Raw genomic sequence first — 26,380 nt, forward strand, 5'->3', positions numbered from 1 at the left:
ATTACTTCGTAGTTTATGAATTAACTCATATGAAAACAAATCCAGAACTCTTCACTTAATTCATGCAAAATTAATTTTCTCAACAGGACAGAAACCCTGTTACATCTCATTCCTTCTATAAGAATACCTTCATGGAAACCTTGAACATCAACACACCATGCAAAATTTACATACTCAATGAACAGATTACTGTTCCAGCCCTTATAAACATATCTGCCACAAACTGACCCTAAGCAAATAGTGAACACCAAACATGCATAGTTAACAATGAAACACTTGAGCATCAAGAACTCTTCAAGACACAGAGGGAACATTTTGGCGATTCTGCTGACTGTAGCTCCATGCAAATTCTCAATATCTCCAAAATGTAAAACAAAGATGAAGCACACAGCAAGTTGGGCAGACAGACACCAACCTCTTCTTCTCCTGCTTGACGAGGCGGAGAGACCCATATTCCGTGTCTGAGGCGTAAGAGATGAGTTGGACTGGTCCTTCCTCCTGGATCTCGTACTCACTGAGCGGAGGAGAATATGATCAGTCAAACTTGGCAAGACTTGGTCACAGTGTCCAGCAAACATGAACTCTCACATGCTACTATAGGAAGTTAATCTAGTAAACTGCCTGCTACTGAAACTACATGTCATCTGCTTCACAAAAACAGTTTAATTATACAGTTGACCAATTTAAAGAATCTGACAAAACATGCCAAAGTTTCTTTTCTGGTGGAACAAGGGTGGAAGGAATATTTGTATATGTGGAATATGTGGGTTGAGTTTTGAATTATTCGAGCCATATCATGGCTTGAGACACTGAGAATGGACTAAAAAAATTGTAAACATCTGGAGATTATAACCCTTGTCCACGGCATTGTTCAAGCCAATGTAATGCTTTAAGCACTAAACTGCCCTGCTGCCCTGGCAACTGTGGAATGACTTCTCGCAGACTGTCATTAGCATGCTCCTTGATCCTCAATACACTAAGACTGAATTCAACAAATGTCTCATATAATATTTCACAAAAAGATCATGCAAATGCACACACAAGGGTTGTTGGTGGTTGAGACAGTATCATGACGGTGAAGGAAAAATATCCTGTTTCTTGTTCTTCGAGAAGAAATCCACACGAAAGAAAACAGGGAAAGAAATCATTGTAAAAGATAAGCATCATGAAGTATTAGACTTTGTGAGGGTTATTTCAATGTCCTGGTAATGGACCACACAAGCAGATGAATGTGGAAAGAAAGGCTTGAGAACAAATCTTCTGGAAACAGGAAATCATTTAAAGAGTAAGGATAATGTGGATGTGCTAAACTGTCCATATCGCTCCACAACTATCCATCAGTTGGATATCTTGAGCATGAATGTAAGCACAGGGAGAACACAACTGTTAATAAAGAATCAGTCCAATGTGTTAATTGCCATGTCCAAAATAGCAGGAGCACTCAGATTAATGAACAGCGAACACTCCCTGATGTTAATGTCCATGTTAATTGTCAATCCAAACCAGCCAGGTGCAGCTTCAAGGGAACCTCACACACCTTTCTCCAGGTGGAAGCACGAAGGTGACCTTCTGAGGCTTCTTTGGCACTTGTGGCGCCTTGGCCTTCTTCATCATGGTTGGTGGAGGTGGCTTGGTGGGTGGCGGTGGCATGGTAACCACTGGTGACGGCTGCGGAAGGACCTTCTCCCTGGGTGGGGAGGGCAACTTCACTACACGGATCGATGCGGGTGGCGCCTTTGGTGGTGCCACTCTTGGCACTGAGTGAGCTCTTGGTCTCGGTGCCATCATTGGCACTCGTGGAGATGGTGCTACTATGAACGGTCGCATTGGTGGTGGTGCCTGAATCACTGGCTGGATCATTGGTGATGGGGCATAGATCGGTGGCTGAGTGACTGGTTTCAGAACCGGTGTTGGTGCCGGTTTTGGTGCTGGTTTTGGTGCCGGTTTAGGAGCTGGTTTGGGGGCCACTTTAGGAGCCACCTTAGGAGCCACTTTAGGTGGTGCTGGTGGTGGTGGTGGTGGTGGTGGTGGCGGCGGTGGTGGAGCCAGTGGCTGTGGTCTGTGTGGTAATTTGTGAACACTACAGATATGTTTTGGTAATATAATAAGGAACAGGAACCTCGATTTTCCTCACCTGTATCACTGCTCTACTCAATGATTGTTATAATTAAGCTTGGTCCTGAAGATGCTTGTTACAGACTTTTTGTAGCATATATATACTGATGCTATCCCTAGAGTATGTCAGTGAAGTGGACAAATAGGACATGCATTATATGTGGGACTGCTATGGAATCTTGCTCTTATTACATGCTTGCTATGGGTAAACACATAGTCTATGCAGGTCCAGTTGGGTCTATATTCATCCCTATGGAGATAATATACCATTGCAAACTCATGCATGAAAGGTAGATCTAACAAATATTTAAACTAGAGAGTATGAGGATATAAGCATTCAATAAAACTTACATGACTCAACCATATATGTATGATGCAACTCCAATTAGATGTCAAGTAATGTACTTATAACCAGATCGGTAACATCTACAGTTTCCTTAGGATCTGGATGAAATAACAAGAGTTTACGGTCAACATTATGCATGCTCTAAGCCATGCTGAGATTTTTATATTAACCTTCTCTGAGGCTCAGGTGCTACTTCTGGCTTTGGAGTCCTGTCAATGGGTTGCTTCCTGCAAACATGACCATAGAGGTGTCATGTAACATTTCTATACAGCCATAGAGGTGTCATGTAACATTTCTGTACAGCCATAGAGGTATCATGTAACATTTCTATACAGCCATAGAGGTGTCATGTAACATTTCTATACAGCCATAGAGGTGTCATGTAACATTTCTTTACAGCCACAGATAACATCAGGTTTTTACATTGTTGAAAGAGATATTGAGAAGATGATGATGTATCCAAGTAATACCAGTAAATTGTTACTTTTATGTAGAATACATCTATAAAACATGGTTCTTGTTAAAAATGTTTGAATAATGACCTGGGGCCCGTTCCACAAAGCGATCTTAGCGCTACGACTATCGTAAGCCTATGTTAAAGTATGGGAGTTAAGATCGTCTTAGGACTGCGATCGCTTTGTGGAACGGGGCCCAGAATGTACACATGCTCCATGCACAAACAGTACAGTTCTGTGACTTCATATAATGCAGTACCCTTCAGCAAACTTCAAAATCAAGTAAGTCATGTACAAATAAGTCTTTGATGAATGCTTCTCCAGTACATGCTTCCGAGTAAGATTCACAGCCAGAGAAAATATCAGGTACCATGCAAGCTGGTACCATGCAAGCTGCTACCAATTGTCATGCTTTGAAAGATGTAACTAGACATTATGACTTTGACTTTAGAGAATGGGCACATGGTTTCTAAATCATGCTACTGCCACACTGCCAGAAGAGCAGAATTTCTAGACAAGCTACAATGGCATCAACAACTGTCTGCTACAAACATGCCTAGGCCTCTTGCACAGTGATATTAGTGCTAAGACTATTGTAAGTCGATGTCAAAGTATGGGAGTTCTTAGCTCATTCTATGCAAAAGAGCCATGGAGTGGAGGCATGCTGCAACTTTACACTCAGGTTGAATAGAATTAATAAACTTAAAGACAAACAATTAGGATGGTCTATTTTCACAATCAAGCTGACATATCACAGTGTTAACAAGAATTGTTTAGAACTGGTCCATCTGTGTTCACTCCCATGCCAGCAGCAGTCAAAGGTGTCTAATCTCTATAATCTCAGTATTAAAAATCATCCAGTGTTCACCATCAGCAGAACACACAGCATCAGTTTCTACAGTCATCTACTTCTCACACCATGCAGTATAATCTACTCAGACAAACCTTGGCCTGATGGGCTCTTGATCTACGAGTCTGAGGTAGCCACTCTCGTTGTCTGAGGCATAACTTATCAACTGAACAGGTCCAGTCTCTTGGATGTCATAGCTGGACCAAAATGGACATAGATCAATGAGGGTCAACACAAAGGTCAACAATGCATATTGAAATCAAATTGAAATGACAAATATTTTTTGACGCATCTTACACAGAAACTCATGCAAGAAACAAAACATCAACCACAGAATTAATAATTGGAAAGGAGAATGTATATTTGCTGACAGTCAATGAATTAACACATTCTTCTTCTTAATATGTATTCAACTGAACAAATATATGTCAGTCAAAAGAGTCAGTCAGTTGGGTCTTAATCAGAATTATACAGTATTTCAGTTGTACAGCATACCAGCTTAATGGGGGACATTTACCACCTTGGTTAAACTCTCAAGGTCAAGTATGGTGCTGACAGACCAAGAATCATGACGGTGTCAAATATTGGACTTGAACCTATCACCAGCAGATCCTGGCACAGCTAAGGGGAGGTCAGGGGAAGATGTCTCAAGATAAAAATGAGACCAAGTTGTATGAAATCATTTGCATGCATGAAGATGAGCTTTTCTGACACAAACTCGTGCATGCAATGTTCACCTTGGCGACATCTCTCTTGGTTTCTTGGCCTTTGGTTCAGCAGTGGACACAAAGACAGGCTGAGGAGTTGGCACCACAGGTGACACTGGTGGTGCTGCAAACTTCGGCGCTGGTTTAGGCACCACTGGTGATACAGGTGGTGGCACTGGTCTTGGCGCTGGTGGTGCCTGAGGTTTCGACACCTTAGCCGGAGGTGGCAGTGGGGCACCGTCTGGTTTGTCAAACATTCTCCTAGCTTCAGAAACACTGGGCAGAACAAGTTCCTCCTGCTCAGTTTCCATTGGTGGTGCCACTGGAGCAGCTGGTTTTGGTACTGGGGGTGGCGCCATTGGAGCCTTTGGAGCCTTGACAGGTGATACTGGCATTTGCTCCTCAACTGGCATCCTAGCAACCACACAGACTCTCTTAGAAACTTATCTCACATGTTTGATCCATGCAAAAATATTAAGTTTGAGCTGAATTTGATAACAAAATTCTTTCATTGTTCATTAGTAGACAATGTCATCAATACGAACAACACAAGGGTTGCAGTTCTTCACATGCAGCATTGAATTGGCCTGTGGTCAAACATGTACATTAACTTCAGCAGAATAGTTCAAGGTCCAAACAGGTTAATAATTCACTTGACTGACAACATGGAAAGGCAACCAGAATGTTTGGTCACACACAAGTGAGAAGTACAGACTTGTTTCTGAAGTATGGTGCCATGCAGGAAGGAGACAAACCTGTTGACAATGATCCCAAAGTCCTCGAGTGACAGATCAGTGGACATTGGGGTAGGAGGAGGAGAGGAAAGGATGGGGTCGTACAGTCGTCCCCTGGGGGTGGAGTAGTACTCCCCAGGGGTGGAGATCAAGGGAGATAAGTCAGGACTGCTGTTACACACAGAGAAACACAAGTTAGGGGTCACTCAAGAGAATCAGAAAATCACACAGAGGTCACTCCACAAGAAAAATATCAATATTTTTTTTGTGACATCTAACATTTCAGTGTGAATTTTTAATAAACAAAATTTAAAAGAAAAAAAATTCATGAAGCTGTTGGGGTTTACCAGCATGCCACATATAGTCATAATTTGATCCTAAGATATGAAACTATCTTGATATTATATTCCTATGTCAATAGCTCATATAGAAACTTTTACTGAGAAAACAAACTGATTGATTAATTTATTTAATTAACATCATGACATCTGAAGGATACATTCTACAATCAAAGAAAATATCAATCAAATAATCTTGACCACAAACATACTAATAACAACTAATACGTGACATTAATAACCAACAAGAAAACTAATTGTTTTTAAAGGCCATTAGAACAATAAAGGTCAGCCTGTTAATTATAACATGCCTTCAGTCTAATAAATCAATTTAATCAATTTTATTATGGTTAAGAAAAGAAACCATTTTATCTAAAAATGAATTAGTGATAGTGGTTAATTCCATTAAGTCTGATTTATATCTAAGACCTAATTATCTAGTAGTTTTAAAAAAATAAATAAAAAATTAATGATTTTATTGATAAATCATAATAACATAGGTTTAATTAGTTCAACAAATTATGACAACATGTATTTCAGTAAACTTACGAGACTAGATTGTTATGACAACATATATTTACTAAACTTGCCAACAACCTAGAGACAGACACACCAGCTAGATTACAGACAATACTACAGTTCACATCCCCATAAGCCACACCAGCACAACCGACTACTATCTTAACCAACCTCTCTCTGTCCATGCCAGGAGGGGACTTAATCCTAAGTGTACCCCTCTCCGTCTCAGAGGCATAACTGATTTGCTGGACAGGCCCCTTCTCTTGGATATCATAGTAACTGGATGTTGAATAAGGTACCATTAGAAATCTGTCACACTACCTGAGTCAAATTAATTTTTGTTTTGGGGCTGAAAAATATCATGCTGGACTGGACTGTTTCCTTACATTAGTAGGAGAGGTAAAATCAGGAAGTTCTTCATTAACATGGAATTACACATGCAGTTTTGAGGAAAAATACACAAGATCATTGAATCATTGAAGAAATAGTTCCAAAGGAAAATGGTTGAACAAAATGGCTTATATCAATGGCATCGTCATAATCAGCAATATTTCATCAGCATGTTTCTCAGTCCTCTTCATAAAATAGTTCAGGCAATATATGAGGCATTTCTGATAGTAATAATTTGTGGTAGATGTCAAGCTCCTTGTTGAGCTGGACCTGAACACATGCAGACTGGCCATGATTGCCTTTCCTACAAAAATCCATGCCACATGCATAATTCGCACCTTCTGGCATCCTCCTCTTTGACCAATCGCAGGAGTGCGCTATCCCCATCCTTCACGTAGGTGATCTGCTGCACAGGGCCTTCAGGCTGAATGTCATAGTGACTGCAGGGAGAACACGACAAACAATCACAAGCCTGTCACAGAAGATGGACAATCTGGACAATCTGGACAACAGTCCAGGAACTGTAGCATTGAAATCTCAAGGCATTTCACGTATAACACATTCTCCCGATCAATTTTTCCTCATGGGTATGAACAGAGTGTCAAGGATCAACTGCCAGAAGACTAACAAAACAGCTGAAACAGATGCCATCAATGCACAACATCTGAACATCCCAACAAATGATCTGCACCTATCACCAGTCCACTGGGACCAAACAAATTCAAAATGTCAACACCAGAGCCTAATCAGTCTTGAATATCTGCCAAGACAGATTCCATAGGGCATTTAAGGCAAAATAATTATGAAAACACCAGGGCCCACTTGCACAAAGCGATCTTAGCGCTAAGATGATCATAAATCCCATACTTTAACATAGGCTTACAATAGTCTTAGCGCTAAGATCGCTTTGTGCAAGTGGGCCCTGGTGTTTGCTGGAAGGGTAAGCTACTGGTAGCATCCGAAACTCACATACTTTTCAATAAAAAAAACACTGCTGATACATCATGGCCCTCCTTGGGCCATACATTCTGGTAGACGTCTTCCAACAATGGATCCCGTATGACACATGTCTGGTGTTTCCTGAGCTGATGCTTATGTGGTATACTCTACACAAGCCTGAAGTTCAAGCTGAACACCCTGTGCAAGACTGGCAAAGGAAAGTAGATACTTACGGTGAAACTGTTCTCTTGGGGTAGGTGACTTTCTTTTCAGGCTTTTGCTGCTTGGCTTCAACTGGAAGGGATCAAAACTCATTTTAAACAGAAATGTTTGAATTGTATGAGTGAGTGAATGTTGTTTTACACTGAAGTCAGTAACGTTTCAGATGTATCAAAGTTAATAACTACATCTGGGCCAGAAAACCAGTGGTTGACAGCATGAGCAAAAATCAATGTCAAGGACACAGTGACACACAGTCAGCCAGGACACAAACTGTAAAACCACCTCATCCTCACTTAACTCTACCATGGGATTCGGAGGGCCGATTCAGAAATGGAATCCCAATGGCCGATGAGGCTCAACACGAACATGTTGATGAACAGGTATCAACAGTAACAGTACAAAGAAGCTGTTAATTCCGACGCACCTTGAACGACCAGCTTTGCTCGTGTTGTGGCAGTGCCTGCTACATTCACTGCAGAACACTGGAACCAGGCATTGTCCGAGGGCACAACTTGGTCAATGATCAGAGATGACCTTCCACCTTCAGTGTCAATCCTGAAATGGCAATTACAAGAATATTATTTTTCTTTACTACCTTGGAAGTAAACATCAATAATAAGCAAAGCATCATCTAAAATGTCAGAGTCCAAACCCTTTTTCAATAATAATCTAACATTTATTCACTATTAATTTTCATAAACCATCACAGTTTCATACCGAATTAACCAATGTATCACTCATCAAGCTGAAGTCCTGAGGTCATCATTATTAAACTGATCAAAGCATACAAGGTCACAATTAAGCATTACACTTTATAACAGATATATACTTACTTGTATTCCTTGTTAGGGGTGAGCATCTTGCCCTCTTTCTGCCAGCTCATCATTGGGGTGGGGACACCAGTTGCCTGACAGGTCAAGGTCACAGGATGACCTTCCCGTACAGTGTAGTTCTGCATGCGATCAATAAACTTGGGGTGCTGCATTTGCAGACGCTCTGGAAGATAAGGATGTAATCAAAATTATAAAACCTGAGACGTGTCAGTACGAATTTATGATTACAACATTACTTGTGCATTTTTTATGACATGTCTAATCTATAAATAGTCAGAACTTTGAGAATCTCTATGAATCTACATACCCAGTACATTGAGAGCCACTCCAAACGTGTCCTCGCCACCCTTGTTGCGGGCAATGCAGGTGTAGTTGCCAGCATCCTGCCGTGTCACGGACAAGATGATCAGCGAGTGAATTCCATCCTCGTTGATCACAATCTGTGGATGAAGGATCAGTTTAAAATTCAGTTAAAAAATTCCTGTTTCCTATTTTCTGATTGCTTCAACACGACTTGTTTCCTGAAGTTTCACTACAACACAACACAACACAACACAACACAACACTTATCATAGGACAGAAAAAAACAGAAGAAGACAAGTCAATCCAATGAACTAGTACAATGACTTATTATGTTTGTCAATTATGTATCAAATATGTTAACCATAGTAAAAATATTTATCTCTTGACAAAACAGAAATAAAATACTTTACTGCAGGATGTTTTTGCCAGTGCATTAGAGTTCATATTATTTTGTTTGACTTCAGCCTTTCTGCTGATGAAGCTGGTCTACTGTTAAAGCCCCCTACCTTATGGTTGTCGTCATTATGTACTGGCTGGTTGTTTCTGAACCACAACATCTCTGGGAGCGGTCGGCCAGACACCAGGCAGTCAAATCTCACAGTCTGTCCCTCGCGGGCTTCCATGTTTTCTGGTACTTTCTTGAAGACGGGGCGGGTGTGAGTTTCAAATATCCCACCCTGGTCCTCGGGTCCCTTCTTGCCCTTCTCAGTGCCCCTGAAACACCAGGTCAAGGTCATTACAAGGTTATAACACAGACCACATTTACGAGTTAAGACCTGTTAATCGGTTAATACATGTGTATCACAATTTTGTCGATAATAATTTGTTTAACAAAATCTGGCCTACTTGTTCAAGATCTTTTCCAGGGTTTCTGGAGCAACGAAGGAGGTGGCGTCGATGTTGCCAACTTTGTCCACATATAGCTGTGCAGAGCAGGTGTTGCGTCCCACTGAGTTGGCGGCGAGCACTGTGTAGTGACCTGCGTCCTCTGGCAGAGCAATGCGAATCTTCAGTGTGCAGTAGCCATCAGCAGTGTACTTGATCTCGTAGCGGCTGGAGCGCTTGATTCGCTTGCCATTCTTGTACCAGGCAGTCTGGAAATAGCATAACACAGTGCAATCTCCACTCAAATAGGTGGCATGTTGTAGCAATAATGCATGAAGCACACTACATATACCTGTTGAATTCCTAGGCATCAAAGAGGGTTTGTTATGCACAATGGATTCATAACTGATGTTCACAATTATTTTTTTTGGTTATCGCCACAAACAACAATATTTCAGCCATATAATGTCAGCCTGTAAATAATTGAGTGTGGATCAGAAATCGATATTTTGAGTAATCATTCACGCCGTTGGGTACAATGACATCAAATCAAACAGTACATCAACCCTAGCTACCCAATCCATAGGGTTTCCTCTTATGACCATAGGCCACTCGGGACCTACTCTAACCCAGACTCCCCATAGATGTGAGTTAAGAGACATCACAGAATCCACTGTGTTTAACACATTCTGGTGTGTTCTAGATATCCCAGGGTTATGGAGTTTGGTGTACCACATCCCTTCCTAATATTTCAGCAAAATCACCCTCGGGGACACCAGCTATTGACTTCACACACTGTACCCTTAAAGGGTATTGAACCCGTGTCTTTGGCATGAAAAGCAAATGCTTTAACCACAAAGCTACCAAAATGTTAAACATAAGATATTACAGAGAGAACAAAAATGAGTTATCAATAAGAGGTCATAGTATAGATAACACTAACCTTTGGCCTAGGTCTGCCAATGATCTTGCAGACGAATGTGGCGTCAGACCCCTCAATGAGCCTGAAGTCCTTGAGGGTCTGTGAGATCTGAGGAGCCATGGTCTGTGTTGGTCCAACTCTGTCCTCAGGCTGGTCTGTGTCGTACTCGGTCTCTGTCTCACTGTTGAAGCGGATCTTTCCCTCGCGGTACTCAATCTCAGTCATGAGACGTGTCTCAAATGAGGAAACTTTGAATTCCTACAACAAGGAAGCTTGATGTCAATTGCACATCTACATTTTTCTTCACATTTACCATAACACTGATTATAAAACAAGCCAGATTTACCCATATTGGACCACGTCTCATTATTATGGTTTAAAGCCAAGCCTCAACTCTGCGAACACAGCTTTGTCAAACACATGTATCTTCAAGGTCCCTTATCTTTAACTTGCTTAAGACTGGTTCCCTCTTTTTCAGTGATCCATTCATACAACTTTCACTGCTATTTTGCCTTTTACGCCAAATGGAATCTGTTTCTTTGGATAATCAAGACTGGTCTTCTCTGGCATTGACATTTTATATTTATATAATATCCCCAGCTATATTCATCTCATATTGATATGTTAAACTTAGACATTAGAGATCAATGACAGAAGGTTCTGAAGATATAAAATCATGGCAGTGGATATCAAAAGTGATTTCAAAAGATGTAGGTATGAAACCAGTATGGCATGTGAGTCTAGGTTCATATTTCGGCCCCACTAAGTTAATCGACATGCAGGAAGAACTTCACAAAATACTTCACAATGAAGGCATCTGCGTACATATACAGTTGGAGGTTATGATTCACAGAAAGCATGTATTTGTTTGGTTGAACTATGTATATGGTGTATTTCATCACATGAAGAAGGGAAATTACATAATGAACTTTCTTACCAATGTAGGCACTTGGGGACGATAAACTTACGTGAAGCAGATTGGTATGAGAGTCTGTATTGTAATCTTGTGCAAGATTTATCACGTCATGAGATCAAGACCTGAACTCCATTGTGGATGTGTTGGCATATGGGACTAAACACACACAGACACACACACACACGTGTAAACTGCACCTTGGGAGTGAGTGAGTGAGTGAGTGAGTATGGTTTTACGCCACTTTTAGCAATATTCCAGCAATATCACGGCAGGGAACACCAGAAATGGGCTTCACACATTGTATCCATGTCGGGAATCGAACCTGGGTCTTCGGTGTGAGGAGCGAACGCTTTAACCACTAGGCTACCCTACCGCCCCTCTGCACCTTGGGTTCACATTATCTGCATAGCCCTACTATTGGCTTGTCATTGTAATATTAAATATTGTCCAACTCACAGCTTCACTGACTCTTCTTTCATAAGGCATCGGTTCATCCTCAGGTTCTGATGTCAGTCTCTCGATGGCTCTACGATCCAGCTGTCGTTGACCTGGAGGGATGTAGAAGTCCTTCATCTTCTCGGCACGAGGAGCAGCTTGATCTGCAGCCAGCACCATCTCCTGGACAGGGCTTGGCTGGACATCAGCGGGCATCTCCTTGAAGCGGGGCCCTTCTGGCAGCAGCCTGGCCGTGGTGGACACCTCCCCAGCAGGGTTGGCAGCAGTGCAGGTGTACTCTCCCTCGTCATCCGAGAAACTCTTGGAGATGAGGAGGGTACAACGTCCTGTTCTTTCATCGTTGATCATTTTGTGTCTGCAAGATTATGTGATATATCTTAGTGCTCATTAGATTATATGAATATTAGACATATATAGAAGGAATCCCCTAAATAACTTTTGATGTCAAATATATCAGTTGAGTTAAAGTATTGAATAGGCTCGGATAAACAGCAGTCCCAGATAATTTGATTCAATCTCAAAAGGTCCTCAAACACCCACTCTGTTTGCTGGCTCAAATTCATCATGTATATCGGCAGTTAAAAATGACCCAAATTACTCAGAAAATGTGTCAGGTTCACTGGTGTGAATGTTCAATGTTTAGACCCAGACCATAGAGAAAAGTCATTCTCAAAATAACAAAAGACTGACTTTGCTGAAAACTCTTTCACTAGATTAAAACCTCTTGCTAAGCTTATCAACTAATGGATGATCAGGAAAGGGACATTACTTGATCTCACAAATGAAGTTAGGCACTACCCGATTCTTTCAAGTACTATAGGTAATTAAGACAGAAGGACCACCCAATTCGTTCATATTACTATTGTTAATCTGTCATGCTGAGGGAGCCATTATAGGATAAAGATATACCCTGTACATGGATGCATTAACAGAACTTAACACTGGAAGACTTGTGTGCAAGATGAACCACACTGTGTTCCCATACCTTGGACCTTCATACACTGGCATCCCATCCTTCCTCCATGAGACTTGTGGGAAGGGCTTGCCCAGCACACGGCACTCCAACTTGGTGTTAGTTCCCTCCACCAGTCGCACATCACTGAGTCGCTGGACAAATGATGGCGGGATGTTTGCTGGTGGGACGGGAGGAGGCGGGGGCTGCCACGACGGGGCCTTCTGTGCTGGTTTAGGAGCCACCTCTGGAGGTGCTGCCTTGGTTGGTGTGACTGGAGGTGGTGGGGCATAGACTGGAGCTCTCGGAGCCGGAGTCACCTCCATGGGCTCTGGTGCAGCTGTAAAAAGATCTTACATCAATGCAATGTCACTCTAAATAAAATGAAAGAAATTCCAAGACAGTTCTTTGGCTAACACAAGCAATTATTTTGCATTTATTTTTCCATAACCCCCCAAAAACACAGGCCGCATCCACTACCAGATTCCTGTTTCCTGACTGGCTTCATTTATTAAATTGAAAAATAACTTGCATGAATGAATGTTAAAAAGTATTTCAGATATGTGAAGACATAAATCATGATATTCAGTTTGATAAGCTCCAAACAAATAACAATTGTTATTCTAGGGTTAGATGCACCAACACTCACCTTCAACATAGAGGCGAGACTCTGATGTGGTTGTTCCATCAGCATTGGTAGCAATGCAGGTGAACTTTCCAGCATCCTCTGGGAAGACTTCATGGATGGTGAGTCTGTGAACTCCATTGCTGGAGGTAATCTCATAATCGGGGCTTGTCTCGATCAATGCGTCTTCTCTGTACCATTTCACTATTGGTTCAGGCCTGCCATCAACTCTGACCTCAAACACGACCTTCTGACCTTGTCTGGCTTCTGTGTTCTTCAGAGGCTGTTACATAAAATCCATTTATTGACAAATGTTTTCTTTTCATATAATCATCACAAGTGTGCATGTCTCAGGGGTATGTCTGTGTCATTAGGGTCAGAACAAAATGATGTACCAGTATCTTATACTAGGAGTGAGATAAGGTGAAATGGGGTTTAACATCGGGTTCAAGATTATTGCACTTACATAGTGATGTGTATGCATGTGTGTATTTGTGTGTGTGGCTGCTTGTACTAGATCAGAATAAAGTCTGTTTTATTGCGCTAACCAGTCTTTTTTTATCCCCCTAATGCCAAGCACCAGGCAGGGTAACAACAAGCACCGTCTTTAAACATCTTTTGGTATCGAACGGCCGACCTTCCACTCTCTGGGCAGATGCTCTATCCACTAGACCATGGAGGCAGTTCTAATACTACTAGAGCCAACATCATGGCATGCAAAGGACAGTGACCTAAACTTCATTGGAATAGGAGAAAGATTTAACCAAGCTTAATTTCAATTTGGAACTGAACAAACATTGTTTGAGTAACTGCATATCAAAACACCATACCATATTCGATGTAATAAGCGCCCACGGCGATATTTGCTAATATATTGGCTAGTGAACAATCCCAATTAGCACCCCTTCCAATTGTTCAATGTACACAAGACTTATTTATTCGTGTATAATACGTGTGTTATATGCATCCTTAATTATAGAAATTAAATTCTGGAAAAATATATCTGAGGTATATTTCAGGCTGTCAGCATAAACCACGAAACTTACGATCTTTCAACTCTGTTGTTTTTCACCAAAATGATATTCTAATCGGAGCCCCCTATTTGTAATTTTGAGAGCGCCCTGGGTGCTTATTATGTCGAATACGGTACTTAATCTTGTAAATGTATTCAAATAAACATAAACTTACCGCTACAAATGCTGGCCTTTCTTTGCCAGTCTGAATAGGTTTCTTTGGAATATCTGATGTTGGCAGTGGTGGAGCCTGCTGTTCTTCACTAAACAGAGCAATTCTCTTCTCGAATGATGGCAGCTGCTGCTCGCCCTCGACCTGCATGTCAATCTGGTCCCGGAACATTTGCTGTTCCTGTGCTGGAACTGGAGCAGGTGTGGCAGCGAAGTCCGATGGGCGCTGAAGTTTGGGCACCTTGGCTGTTGGCTCCTCAGGAGGTGGGAAAGGCTTGGTTGGAGTCTTCACTTGCGGAGCTCGAGATGGCTCAAATGGCTCATAAACTGGAGCCTTGGCTGGTGGAGCTCGAGATGGCTCAAATGGCTCATAAACTGGAGCCTTGGCTGGAGGAGCTCTAGAAGGCTCCATTGGTGGAACAACTGGAGCCTTGGCTGGTGGAGCTCGAGATGGCTCAAATGGCTCATAAACTGGAGCCTTGGCTGGAGGAGCTCTAGATGGCTCCATTGGTGGGAAAACTGGAGCCTTGGCTGGTGGAGCTCGAGATGGCTCCATTGGTGGGAAAACTGGAGCCTTGGCTGGAGGAGCTCTAGATGGCTCCACATGTTCATAAACTGGTTTCCTTTCTGGGGCACGTTGAACTGGAGGCTCTGGTTTCTCTTTAGGTGGAGCTACAGAAATACATATTTTAATATAAGATAAAATTCTAAGCAGAACCATCAATCACAATTTAAAAAAATACTTCATATAAAACCAGCTTAAACCTTATCTAGACAAAATGAAAAAAAGGAGTCGACACAGTGATCGTCTTACAACTGAAAGCCTGTAAACCAAGACCATTTCTCCATCACATTTTCTATTGGCATAAACATTGGTCCAACTAGGACATATAAAGCTAAGCTATTATCACCTGGCACAATAAGCTGAGTTGAGCATGTAGCTTCCCCGGCTGGGTTATCAGCACGGACCATGAAGTGTCCGGCGTCCTCGTAGAAAACTTCCGGAATGTAGAGTGAGTGGATAGCTCCCTCTTGGATGACCTCAAAGTCAGGAGAGCTGACGATACGGCTACCCTCGCGGTACCATGTGACTTGGGGGGCTGGTGTTCCAGCCACGCGGACAGTGAGTCGGACTGGCTCACCCTCCTTAGCATGGACCTTCTGAAGCTTCTCTGTGAATGTGGGTGGAATCATAGAAGCTGCAAGAAAAGATTGATACTGACAGTGAGACACTTAGTTACAAATGTAGTCAATTTGACTTCAACTGAAAGCCTGCTAATTGGGCTAAATCAAGAACTGGCATTCATTTATCCATTTGGGATGCAAACCTGGATTTGAGTACTAAGCAAACACAAAGACTACCTATTACTCAGTGGATGTAAAGTGAGAGTTTATTTTAAGAGTCAACAATTGTTGACACACTCTTTATTTTCAATAGCGATGTTTATATGAAGAGAGTGAGGTAAGAACAACTTTGAACAATATTTTCAGTTTTATCCCAACATCCCAGGAAAGACTCATAAAGTATATGGAATTTGAAACTATGATCAAAGGATCCTGTCAGAACTAAGGGATGCAACTCTGAACACCAAATTGTTCCCTTTAGACCCACCTATATGACAACATTTTAGTGATAAGTATAGACAGAAATGACTACAATACACATAACATAATGACAATGATAAATAATGGAACAAATAGATGTAGAGACATTCAGACAGGGACAGCCATTGCCTACCTCTGACAATGAGTTCAGCTGTGCTAGAGGACTGTCCAGCAATGTTCTCAGCTGTACACTTGAATTGTCCAGCGTCGTCTTGTGTCGTCTCGGGTATTATCAGGGTTACACGCCCCTGGCGATAGGAGATTTCAAAATCTGCCTGCTGAGTTATCTCCCTTCCCTCACGGTACCATTTGATACTTGGCTCTGGTTTTCCTGTAAGAGAATCAACTCAATAAAAATACAGAAGTAGCTGTGGTCTAAGGAATCTAAACTGAGGGAAATAATGCTGTTTTTTTGCCACACTTTGCGAGCAATATTTGAGCTATATCACAGCAGCCTGGGTCAGTCAAACCAGTGACTGATAGCAAGAGCAATGATGGAGCATCATGACACACAATCAGCCAGGCCACCCATTGATCCTTATAAGCTAGATCTTATGATCTCATGATCTTACTGGGGGCATATCTTGACCAGAATCTCCATGGGACAGAGGACCAAAATAACATTCTACAAATATTAGGACCCGTGAAGATCCAGGGTAGAATAGGTCTTCAGCAACCCATGCTTGCCGTAAATGGCGACTATGCTTTTCATAAGAGGCGACTATTGGGATCGGGTGGTCAGGCTAGCTGACTTGGTTGATGCATGTACTTGTATCCTAATTGTGTGAATCGATGCTCATGATGTCAATCACTGGATTGACTGGTCCAGACTCGATTATTTACAGACCCCTGTCATATAGCTGGAATATTGCTAAGTGCGGCGTTAAACAACAAACAAACCAAACCAAGTAAATATTAGTGTGTATTTCCTGGACCTACTTCAGTATCATCTCAATGAAACTCACCTGTTACAACACCTTCAAAGATGACTCGTGTTCCTTCCATGGCAGTGATTGTCTTCAGAGCTTGAAGGAACTTAGGGGGAACAGGAACTTCAATCGTCAGGTCCACCGGCTGATATTTTTGTGGCAGGTCGGTGGTGATCGTGGTGGCGAAATGTTCGTGTGAGGGCACCCTGGGCATCTGCTGTTCGACACCAGTGGTAATGGTGGTGGCGAAGTGCTCCGTGCCAGGGGCATACGTCTGATCCTGCATCTCAGTGATCATCCTTTCTAGACGCGTCTCGGTCTGTGTCACAGTTCGGGTTCTATGGGAAAATAAAAATAAAAATAAAAATAATTCTGTAAAGTTACTGACTGAATTTTTTTTACATTTTGGGTAGTCTCAATACAGAAGAAGAAGAAGAAGAAGAAGAAGAAGAAGAAGAAGAAGAAGAAGAAGAAGAAGAAGAAGAAGAAGAAGAAGAATATTTATTGTACAAAACACCCACAGGGGGCAGGGTACAAAACATGAACATGACTAATTAAAACATTGACATACAAAACAGAATACAAATATTGCTATGATTATATTGTTAGGGAAGAGATGCAGATTTTCTTTGCCTGAACATTTTGTGAATGAAATTAGATATAATTTTTGCAAAGGGCTCTGGTGGATTTAATAGTATTTTTAGCAATAGTACATGAGTGAAAACTACACAAATCTGCAAATAGACATCAGGCACAGAGATTAAATAAAATTATGTGCCAAAAATGAATTTGCTCAAGAGTACCAAGTATAATCTAGTGCCCAGAAATACACACCTCAAGAAATCTGCCCATTTGAAGATATAATTAGGGAAAGTTGATAGTTTTCCTTTGTGATTGTTTGCCAATATCTTATCATTTTTCATATGAGAATGGAACTATACTACATTTGTGTGGAAGTACTTACACTTCCTCGTAGGTGGTGGACTCAGATGTATCCATGGGAACCTCTCTCTCCACCCTAACTTTGTGTTTGCGGATCTGGAGCGTGGGAGGTTCCGTGCTGGGCAGCTCTGGTGCTACTGTCAGTTGGGCAGAGCAGGTGGCTTTACCCAGGTTGTTTTCTGCTGTGACACTGAAGCGGCCTGCATCCTCGTCAAATACCTCGGGGATCATGAGTCTGTAGGTGTCTCCCTCCATGGTCATGTTGTAGTCCTGGGAGACCAGTGGCTCACCGTTGAACTGCCACTGGATCTGGAACAACAAAGTGTCATAATGGTATTGTGTGATGACCATTAAGTTTGAGTTGACTATAGACATGTTTGATTATGAATATGAACTTATAAGTTGTTGTTTCTGAATTGACCATGAGAGAGTAGCAATAAACCCATCAAAAATGAACAAAATGTGTAATATACCATCCCAGAAGATTATCATTGTCATCCAAAGGGTGAATGAGTGAGTGTTGTTTTATGTTCACTCATTAATCAAGCAATATCACAGCCGCCTGTAAATGATCAAATTCTGGGCCAGGCAGACCACTGGTTGAGAGCATGAGCACCCATCACTAGTGTCACACAATCAGGCAGGATCGGATAACTCCCATACTGTAACATTAACAATAGCTGAAGGCTGCTTCTTGAAACAAGGAGCCCCATGAAGATTCCAGGTAAGAATAGGTCTTCAGCAACCCATGCATGTCGTAAGAGCCGACTAACAGGATTGAGAGGTCAGGCTCGCTGACTTGGTTGATGCATGTCATCGTATCCCAATTGCACAGATCAATGCTCATGATGTCATTCATAGGATTGTCTGGTCCAGACTTGAATATTTGCAGACCGCTGTCATATTGCTGGAATACTGCTGTGTGGCGTTAAACAACAAACAAACAAATCACGGAACAAGGCCCAAAACACCCATTGTGACCAACCAATCCTCACAAATGACCCCTACAGCAAACATGGACCTAATCTGCCAACCAAAAGAGATCCTTAACCAAGAAACAAACATCCACCAACCTTTGGCTTGGGACTTCCAGTGATAATACACTCCAGTGTGACTGATTCACCAGCCCTAACGTTGATGTCCTGGAAGAGCTTCTTGAACTCTGGTGCTGCCTGTGTGATCTCTTCACGATGAACCACGCGAGTCTCGGTGGTAGTGCGACGCACCGTGGTCATTGGTTCTGTGGAAGGCATGACACGCAGCTGGGAGACACACTTGGCCTCGCCAGCAACATTGACAGCCTTCACCATGTATGTGCCACTGTCCTCCTCAAAAGCTTCTTGGATGGTCAAGGAGTGGACATCAGCAAAGGCAGTAATCTGGGATAGGACAATGAGGTGTCTATATTTAGCATATCAACATATTTTGCAGTTTTATTGTTGAGTCTACCTTAAATATTACAAATGTTCAAACATATGTGAAAGTGGTGCGCCTCTTAAATTCTTTTAGCTTTCATTCCAAGTGGAAGTTAGCCTCAAATCGTGCAGATATTTTACAATTTCCCTCCAGCCTTTTGATATAGTCACCAAGGATATCCGTAAAGAAGAAATACAATTGACCTGGGTGCCGTTGTACAAAACAAACCTTAGCACTACGACTGTTGTAAGTCTATATTAAGGTATGGGAGTTACGATCATATAAGCGCTAAGATCGCTTAGTACAACGGCACCCAGGTCTTCATATGTGTTTCAAATCTTTTTGTTTAAAAAACATCAACATCAACGAAATTGAATTCAATAGACACTTGACACACACAAAATGGCCAAACCTTAGGTTGTTTAAATATTTGAAGGGACTTGTTTTGTTTGAACAATTTTTTAATGTTCATAAGACACTAATGTCAACAGTATTATTCAAACCAGAACATAAAGAAAGGCAAAGTAAATATTCTGAAACAACTGATCATCATATATATTCTTATTTGTTTCGAAATTCAAATTTATTCCTTCAACTGCTGTACCTGGAAGTCTGGTGAGCTCTGTAGAGGATGGTCATCCTTGAACCACTGTACTTCTGGAAGGGGGTGACCGGTCACACGGCCCTGCAGACACACTCGCTGACCAGCATTCACAGCAATGTCCTTGAGCAGCTGGGTAAACTTGGGTGGTGACAGCTCGCCCACGGACGCGTCACTAAGCTCGCTGAGTGCTACAGAGTCACGAGAATAAATTCTCTTAACTTTGTGGGGAAAAGGAAAAGGAGAGATGTAAATGATTGATGATGATGGAGGTGATACTGGAACACCCTAAGGAAGAGCCTGAGTAAGAATATAAGCACTGGCAAACATGTTCAGCTATGCTATGATTTATGGACTAATCGTAAAATCCTGAACACAAAATTTGCATAAGATGATGAAGAAGATATATTTGCTTATACTAAGAGCCCAACCATATTACTCTGAGGTGCATATGAAACGAGATGCATGAAATCATGAAGATTTGGAAGTGAATGATTTGAAATTAAATTTCACTCACCTTCAACATGAAGTTTACAGCCACTCTCAGCTTGACCATGGTCATTCCTGGCGACACATTTGTATGTTCCTGAATCTTCAAGGTAAGCTTCTCTCAAGACAAGTGTGCAGCGATCTCCCTCGAACAGGAGTTGGATGTCCTTTGATTCCTTCACGGGCTTCTCATTGTGGAACCAGATCACCTAGCACAGAGAAGGATTATCATAGAACCTCACACTTTCTAAATTTGATTTAAATTCTTGTGTGAAATAATCTACCACTGCTGCATATTGAGGTAGGTTCTTACCTCTGGCTCTGGGTGTCCGACAATGATGCAGTCGAGACGTACACGAGATCCCTCGGGGGTTGTCTTGGTCGGGGACAACAGCTGTGTGAACTGAGGCTTGATGGCCACTTGCTCCATGGAGGCCTGAGACATGTCCTCACTGACCAACACAAATACAAATAAGTACATCCTTTTGTTTCCGCTTACTGTATTTGATGTAATAAAGTCTAGATTTGTCCCAGTCATCATCCTTAATCTGCCGGCACCATTTCCATGCTTTTGGTTTAACCAAAGTGGTACCGTATTCGACGCAATAAGCGCCCAGGGCGCTCTTAAAATTGGAAATATGGGGGCTCTCATTAGAATATTATTTTGGTGAAAAAAAAACAGAGTTGAAAGATATATTTCGTTGTTTATGCTGACAGCCTGAAATGTTTATATACGACATATATATTTTTCCAGAATTTAATTGCCAGTATTTAAGGTGCATATAACACACGAGTGCATATTTTACGCGAATAAATAAGTCTTGTGTACATTGATCAATCGGAAGGCATGCTAATTGGGATTGTTCACTAGCCGATATATTAGAAAATATCGCCGTGGGCGCTTAATAGAGCGGGGCTCTTATTACGTCGAATACAGTATCTGGATCTGCTCTACAATATGGCCTCAACAAGAATCCCGTTACCTAAACAACAGTGACATCAGCTAATCCAAGAACTGAATTCACAAAAGAGAATCGCTGTAAGATTGACGCTGACAAGTCATTCTGAGGTGTCATATCTCATCAGAAATATTTTCTATACATATTACGAAGAATATTCCTTGACTTGTTGCAAGTCATTCCAATGAATTGGGAAATGCAGATGTCTCAGAAAATATTAAAAACTACAAAAATCAATGAATGTTTTGAACCCTACTGACCCAGTGCTGGAGTAGAAACTCTCGATGGTGATCCTGCACTGTGTTCTAGCCTCTCCGGCTGCGTTCTTGATAACCACAGTGTACTGGGCAGAGTCCTCAGGGAACGCCTCAGCTATTTCCAGACAGGAATAGTTGACCTCCACAGTCACCTGAAAGTCACAAATTAGAACAATTAGAAACCTAAATAATGATAACATCCCATAATAACCATGAACTGAATAAAAACAATAGTACAAATTCCTAAAAAGACTAGAAAAAAAATATCATGATATATCATATTTACATTAAAATTTATATTAACATCTCAATACTATACTTTGCATGTGTTCCTTTTCCAATGATTTAGTCTTATACTTTAAGTATTCAATATGTTATTGAAGTGTTTACCTTGAAGAGTCCTGATGTGATGACTCTGTCCATCCCCCGGAACCACTGGACCTCGGGGGCAGGTGATCCGGTGAAGCGGACCTCCAGGCGGAACGCCTTGCCCTCGGGGACAGTCATGTCCTGGAGGGGTTGGTGGAACACTGGTGTCTGGAGAGCTGCAACAGAGGGCAACACTGTGCAACATTGTCATGCAGGGCACAACATAAGGCTAAGTGTACAACATTGTACTGGACTGTGTACTAAAGCACTGTACTGTTTTCTAAAGCACTGTTGTGTGCAATGTTGTGTGATATGCTACTGACTCCAAAACTGCTGTACATTTGATAGTTGACTGTATTATATTACATTGTTACGTGGTAATAATTGTGAACCGAGATAATATTTCTCATATTCAAAGAAAATGAAAAAATTATTTACATATATCTGATTGATGCATAATCACAACACACAATTTTATCTCCTTATCAAACATGTCAAAACCAAATTTTAAAAAAAGATCTTTGGGGAATCACAATACAACTGGGAGAAAGAGCATATCAAGGGTACAAGAGTGCATGCACAGAGGGAGAGAGCAGAAACTGAAAGGAGAAAACGTATGATTATTATGATTATTTTGTTTGTTTGGTGTTAGGGTTGCATAGGAGGTGTTATTTAATAGGGACTGTTCATATTTCACCACATCTTATGTACAAGCTTTCGTCATGCATTCATATTCTACAATATCAATGGTAGTTATTAACCTATGAATAAGTACCATCTCTATATGGTTTAGATACTGCAGAAGCAAATATTTTAACTCACTCTAACGCAAATATAATATGTTTGTTAAAGAAAACATTATCATGCTTTTTATCAAACAGTCAAAACTTTGTGATGGTTGGTTAAAGGTACAACTGAAACAAACATTTTCATGAGTTGAAAAATGTTGTCTTTTATTCATAACATGCCTTTGTTCTGTAAAGAACATGCACCCTAATGTTCACACACACGACCATGCCAATATCTTAATCCTCTTACGTATAACGGTCATACGAGCTGATGTGGACGATTCGCCACCAGGGTTCAAGGCTCGACATGTGTATCGAGCACCATGGTGTTGTACCACTCTACGTATCTTCAAACAGCACGTGCCATTGATTTTTGTGATGACAAAGTCTGGAGAGTTATCAACGTTAATCTCGTCCTTGTACCAAGAGACAGTCGGCGATGGGATACCCTGAACGTGGCACTCAAAGGCGTAAGAGGAGCCTTCGATGACCTCCACTGACTTGAGGTTCTTAATGAACTCGGGAGGAACGATTTGCTGGTGCGTTTCTGTAAGGGAGGATGATCAACAGTGAAGCAGTGGGATTCAGATGGGTTTGATGCTGCTTCGAACAGCATTTTGCTCACTTGAGGGTGTGCCAGATTAATGTGGGAGGTAAGCCTGAAGTGACGCAGGTCATATATGTTTACCATGTTGGCTAAACTCACAAGACAAATTTTGGACTCCAACACGTGACAAGGCATCTAAGGGACATAACTCTGCATACAGATTGAGATTCTTACACCACCAGGCTGTCACTGACACAGAATACTCATTTGAAAGCTCAAGTGTTTTAGAACGAAGCACAGACTGGGGGAAGAAAATTACAACTCTGGAGCCAGTTGCCTCAAAGTAGTAAATTTCATGTCGGAGATGACTGCATGAGTCCGATATGAAGCTAGTGAACTGGAAGTATTTTTTTTTGTCTGAGCCCAGTCTCAAATAAGACTTTTGTCATTATTGCTTGGTTGAAATGAATAACAGGTTGCAGATAAACCAGCCAAATATTACACCTCATTCAAATAACTTGTGAGCTGATTCTTCAGGTCATGTACCATTGATTATATAACAACAGTTTTACTCTCTACTCCCTGATGCCTGATGTAGTGTTATACATACAGGTGAGTCTTCAGTCTTTGCAACAATTTAGCAAAACATTCTGTACAGATTTGTATAGAGGAAATACAACCACCTGGGCATGAGAAATCACTAATGACTTATATATCCCACAACCAAAGATAACGTCCCATAACCAGAGTACACATGTATCCAACAGTCAACAGCTGACCACAAGAAAGAGGCCCTGTTCCACAAAGAGATCATAATGCTACAACCGTCATCAGTCAGTGTATGTGAGTTGCAATCATCTTATGCCAAGATCGTTCTGTGGAATGGGACCCTTGTGTTAAAATATCCAAACAAATTTCCAAATTCAAACATTTTTGATAAATATGCCCCCAAACACTTGCTAATTTACAAACACAACCATAAAAATTATTCTAGAGATTCTTGACTTATTGTCACATTAAAAAGGAAAAAATAATATTAAGCAACAAAACCTATAATGATGGTCCTACACCACATCCAATACACCACAACCACAAAACCTCATCATCTCATCCAAATGCATTTCGCCTTGCCAGGACGTGCAAGAGTATCCACCCTATATTGACCTCATGATATATATACAGGGGTTGAGGATGCAGTATAGAGTACTGGACTCAGGATGCTAAATGGAGGATACAACATGACATCCTTACACGAAGAGTCGGAGAGATTCGACACATCCGCTATACATGTAGTTACAAATGAGGTATCTTCATAGGAATCTAAAGAAGCTGAAAGGGAGCGAAAGTTGACAGAGATCTACTGTCTAGTCTAGACACTGTGCAGACAAAGTCTTATACATATAGTGGACTTTTAACAAGAAGTTTAGTTTTAATTATATAGCTTTGAACATACTTGGCATGTAAAACATAATTTTCAAATGACAACTTAAATTTAAATGTAAGTATGTAACAGATTGCACAAATAAAGGAAAACATATACTCAAGAATAAATGTGTAATAATGATATGTATTTAGTTATTGTTATTTGTTTCAACAAATCATCACTTTGAAACTGATGTATGAAAATATCAAATCGCCAACACTTTACTTTGGACATTGTGATGATTTCAGTTAACTGTTTTTGTTTTTCAAGAAAATAAACAGCTAGAAGTATGAGTTGTGGAATACCTTTGACATTGAGATGAGCTGAGGATTCGGCTGTGCCCGCCATGTTTGTGATTCTGATCGTGTAGCGAGCAGTATCTTCTGAGAACGTTTCCTCAATCGTCAGTGTTGCTAGACCATTATTATAGCGAGTTTCATAGTCAGGGCTAGCAAGAGGTAAGTTATCCTTGAACCACTTGGCTTCCGATGGTGTGTCGCTCTCAACACGACACTCGAATGTGAATCTGATGATGACAAAAGAAAGGACATTATAACTTTCTGTTGGCTGATCAACACATGCAGACTGAAAAATATACCATCTGTAAACCTGTATTTATTTAGATACGTGTACATATTCATTCTGGTACTTGAAGTTAACTTCAGAAATGAGTGAATCTGGTATGACGCCGCTTTTAGCAATATTCCAGCAATATCATGGGTGAGTGCAAGCACATGGCACCAGCCTCTTGTGTACAGCTACAATTAAGCTGATGACACTTAGTTAATGAATGAAGACATCTTTGTCACATCACCACTACTCACATGGTTTGCAAATATTTATTTTTGGAAAAAATATACAGAACTGTAACATGATTCGATAGTGAGTGAGTGAGTATTGTTTTACCCCACATTTAGCAATATTCCAGCAAAATCACGGCGGGGACACCAGAAATGGGCTTCACACATAGTACCCATTGCGGGAATCGAACCCAGGTCTTCGGCGTAATGAGCAAACGCTTTAACCTCTAGGCTACCCGACCGCCCCTAACTTCAAAAAGACATGAGCTACACCATGCTTGGGACACACAGGCTCAAGACACTGTACCCATGCTGGGAATTAAGCCGATGTCTTTAGCTTTGCAAACCAATGCTTTAACGCATTAGCTAAATGTACTCTCACCTCAAAGCTTTAATAATATCAAAATAATGTAATGTAGTTATCTAATCTTTTCATGTTTTTCTGAAAGGATCAATAGAATGACAACACTGCCAGGATATTAAGTGAGTGAGGGTTTTTTTAGGCAATTTTAGTAATATTCCAGCCATATCATGGCATTGGACACCAAAATTGGTTTCACGCTTATTATCCACACGGTGAATACCAGGCAACCCCAACACCCCACGGAATATCAAGAAAGTACT

The 26,380-nt window shown here is 41.2% G+C and overlaps 1 protein-coding gene across 1 annotated transcript in view; it reads right to left on the reverse strand.

The window, feature by feature from the left end:
- Positions 1-26,380, reverse strand: part of LOC124140501 (titin-like) — a 461,816-nt gene that overhangs the window by 343,688 nt on the left and 91,748 nt on the right. Inside the window, exons 40-70 of the mRNA XM_048381766.1 lie at positions 25,262-25,482; positions 23,237-23,533; positions 22,220-22,374; positions 21,833-21,981; positions 20,927-21,065; positions 20,642-20,822; positions 20,128-20,315; positions 19,181-19,486; positions 18,130-18,416; positions 17,202-17,503; positions 16,370-16,567; positions 15,543-15,830; positions 14,636-15,303; positions 13,472-13,730; positions 12,856-13,162; positions 11,871-12,225; positions 10,520-10,756; positions 9,598-9,845; positions 9,258-9,465; positions 8,756-8,888; positions 8,449-8,611; positions 8,040-8,170; positions 7,627-7,687; positions 6,793-6,894; positions 6,236-6,343; positions 5,229-5,378; positions 4,504-4,887; positions 3,862-3,963; positions 2,632-2,688; positions 1,538-2,059; positions 416-514 (exon numbers count right to left, since the gene is read on the reverse strand). Coding sequence (XP_048237723.1) covers positions 416-514; positions 1,538-2,059; positions 2,632-2,688; positions 3,862-3,963; positions 4,504-4,887; positions 5,229-5,378; positions 6,236-6,343; positions 6,793-6,894; positions 7,627-7,687; positions 8,040-8,170; positions 8,449-8,611; positions 8,756-8,888; positions 9,258-9,465; positions 9,598-9,845; positions 10,520-10,756; positions 11,871-12,225; positions 12,856-13,162; positions 13,472-13,730; positions 14,636-15,303; positions 15,543-15,830; positions 16,370-16,567; positions 17,202-17,503; positions 18,130-18,416; positions 19,181-19,486; positions 20,128-20,315; positions 20,642-20,822; positions 20,927-21,065; positions 21,833-21,981; positions 22,220-22,374; positions 23,237-23,533; positions 25,262-25,482 — 7,005 coding nt within the window. The remainder of the gene's footprint in view (positions 1-415; positions 515-1,537; positions 2,060-2,631; positions 2,689-3,861; positions 3,964-4,503; positions 4,888-5,228; positions 5,379-6,235; positions 6,344-6,792; positions 6,895-7,626; positions 7,688-8,039; positions 8,171-8,448; positions 8,612-8,755; positions 8,889-9,257; positions 9,466-9,597; positions 9,846-10,519; positions 10,757-11,870; positions 12,226-12,855; positions 13,163-13,471; positions 13,731-14,635; positions 15,304-15,542; positions 15,831-16,369; positions 16,568-17,201; positions 17,504-18,129; positions 18,417-19,180; positions 19,487-20,127; positions 20,316-20,641; positions 20,823-20,926; positions 21,066-21,832; positions 21,982-22,219; positions 22,375-23,236; positions 23,534-25,261; positions 25,483-26,380) is intronic.

Source organism: Haliotis rufescens, unplaced genomic scaffold (genome assembly GCF_023055435.1).
Source record: "Haliotis rufescens isolate VD_foot unplaced genomic scaffold, xgHalRufe1.0.p SCAF_4, whole genome shotgun sequence".
In the NCBI taxonomy this organism is placed as follows: Eukaryota; Metazoa; Mollusca; class Gastropoda; order Lepetellida; family Haliotidae; genus Haliotis; species Haliotis rufescens.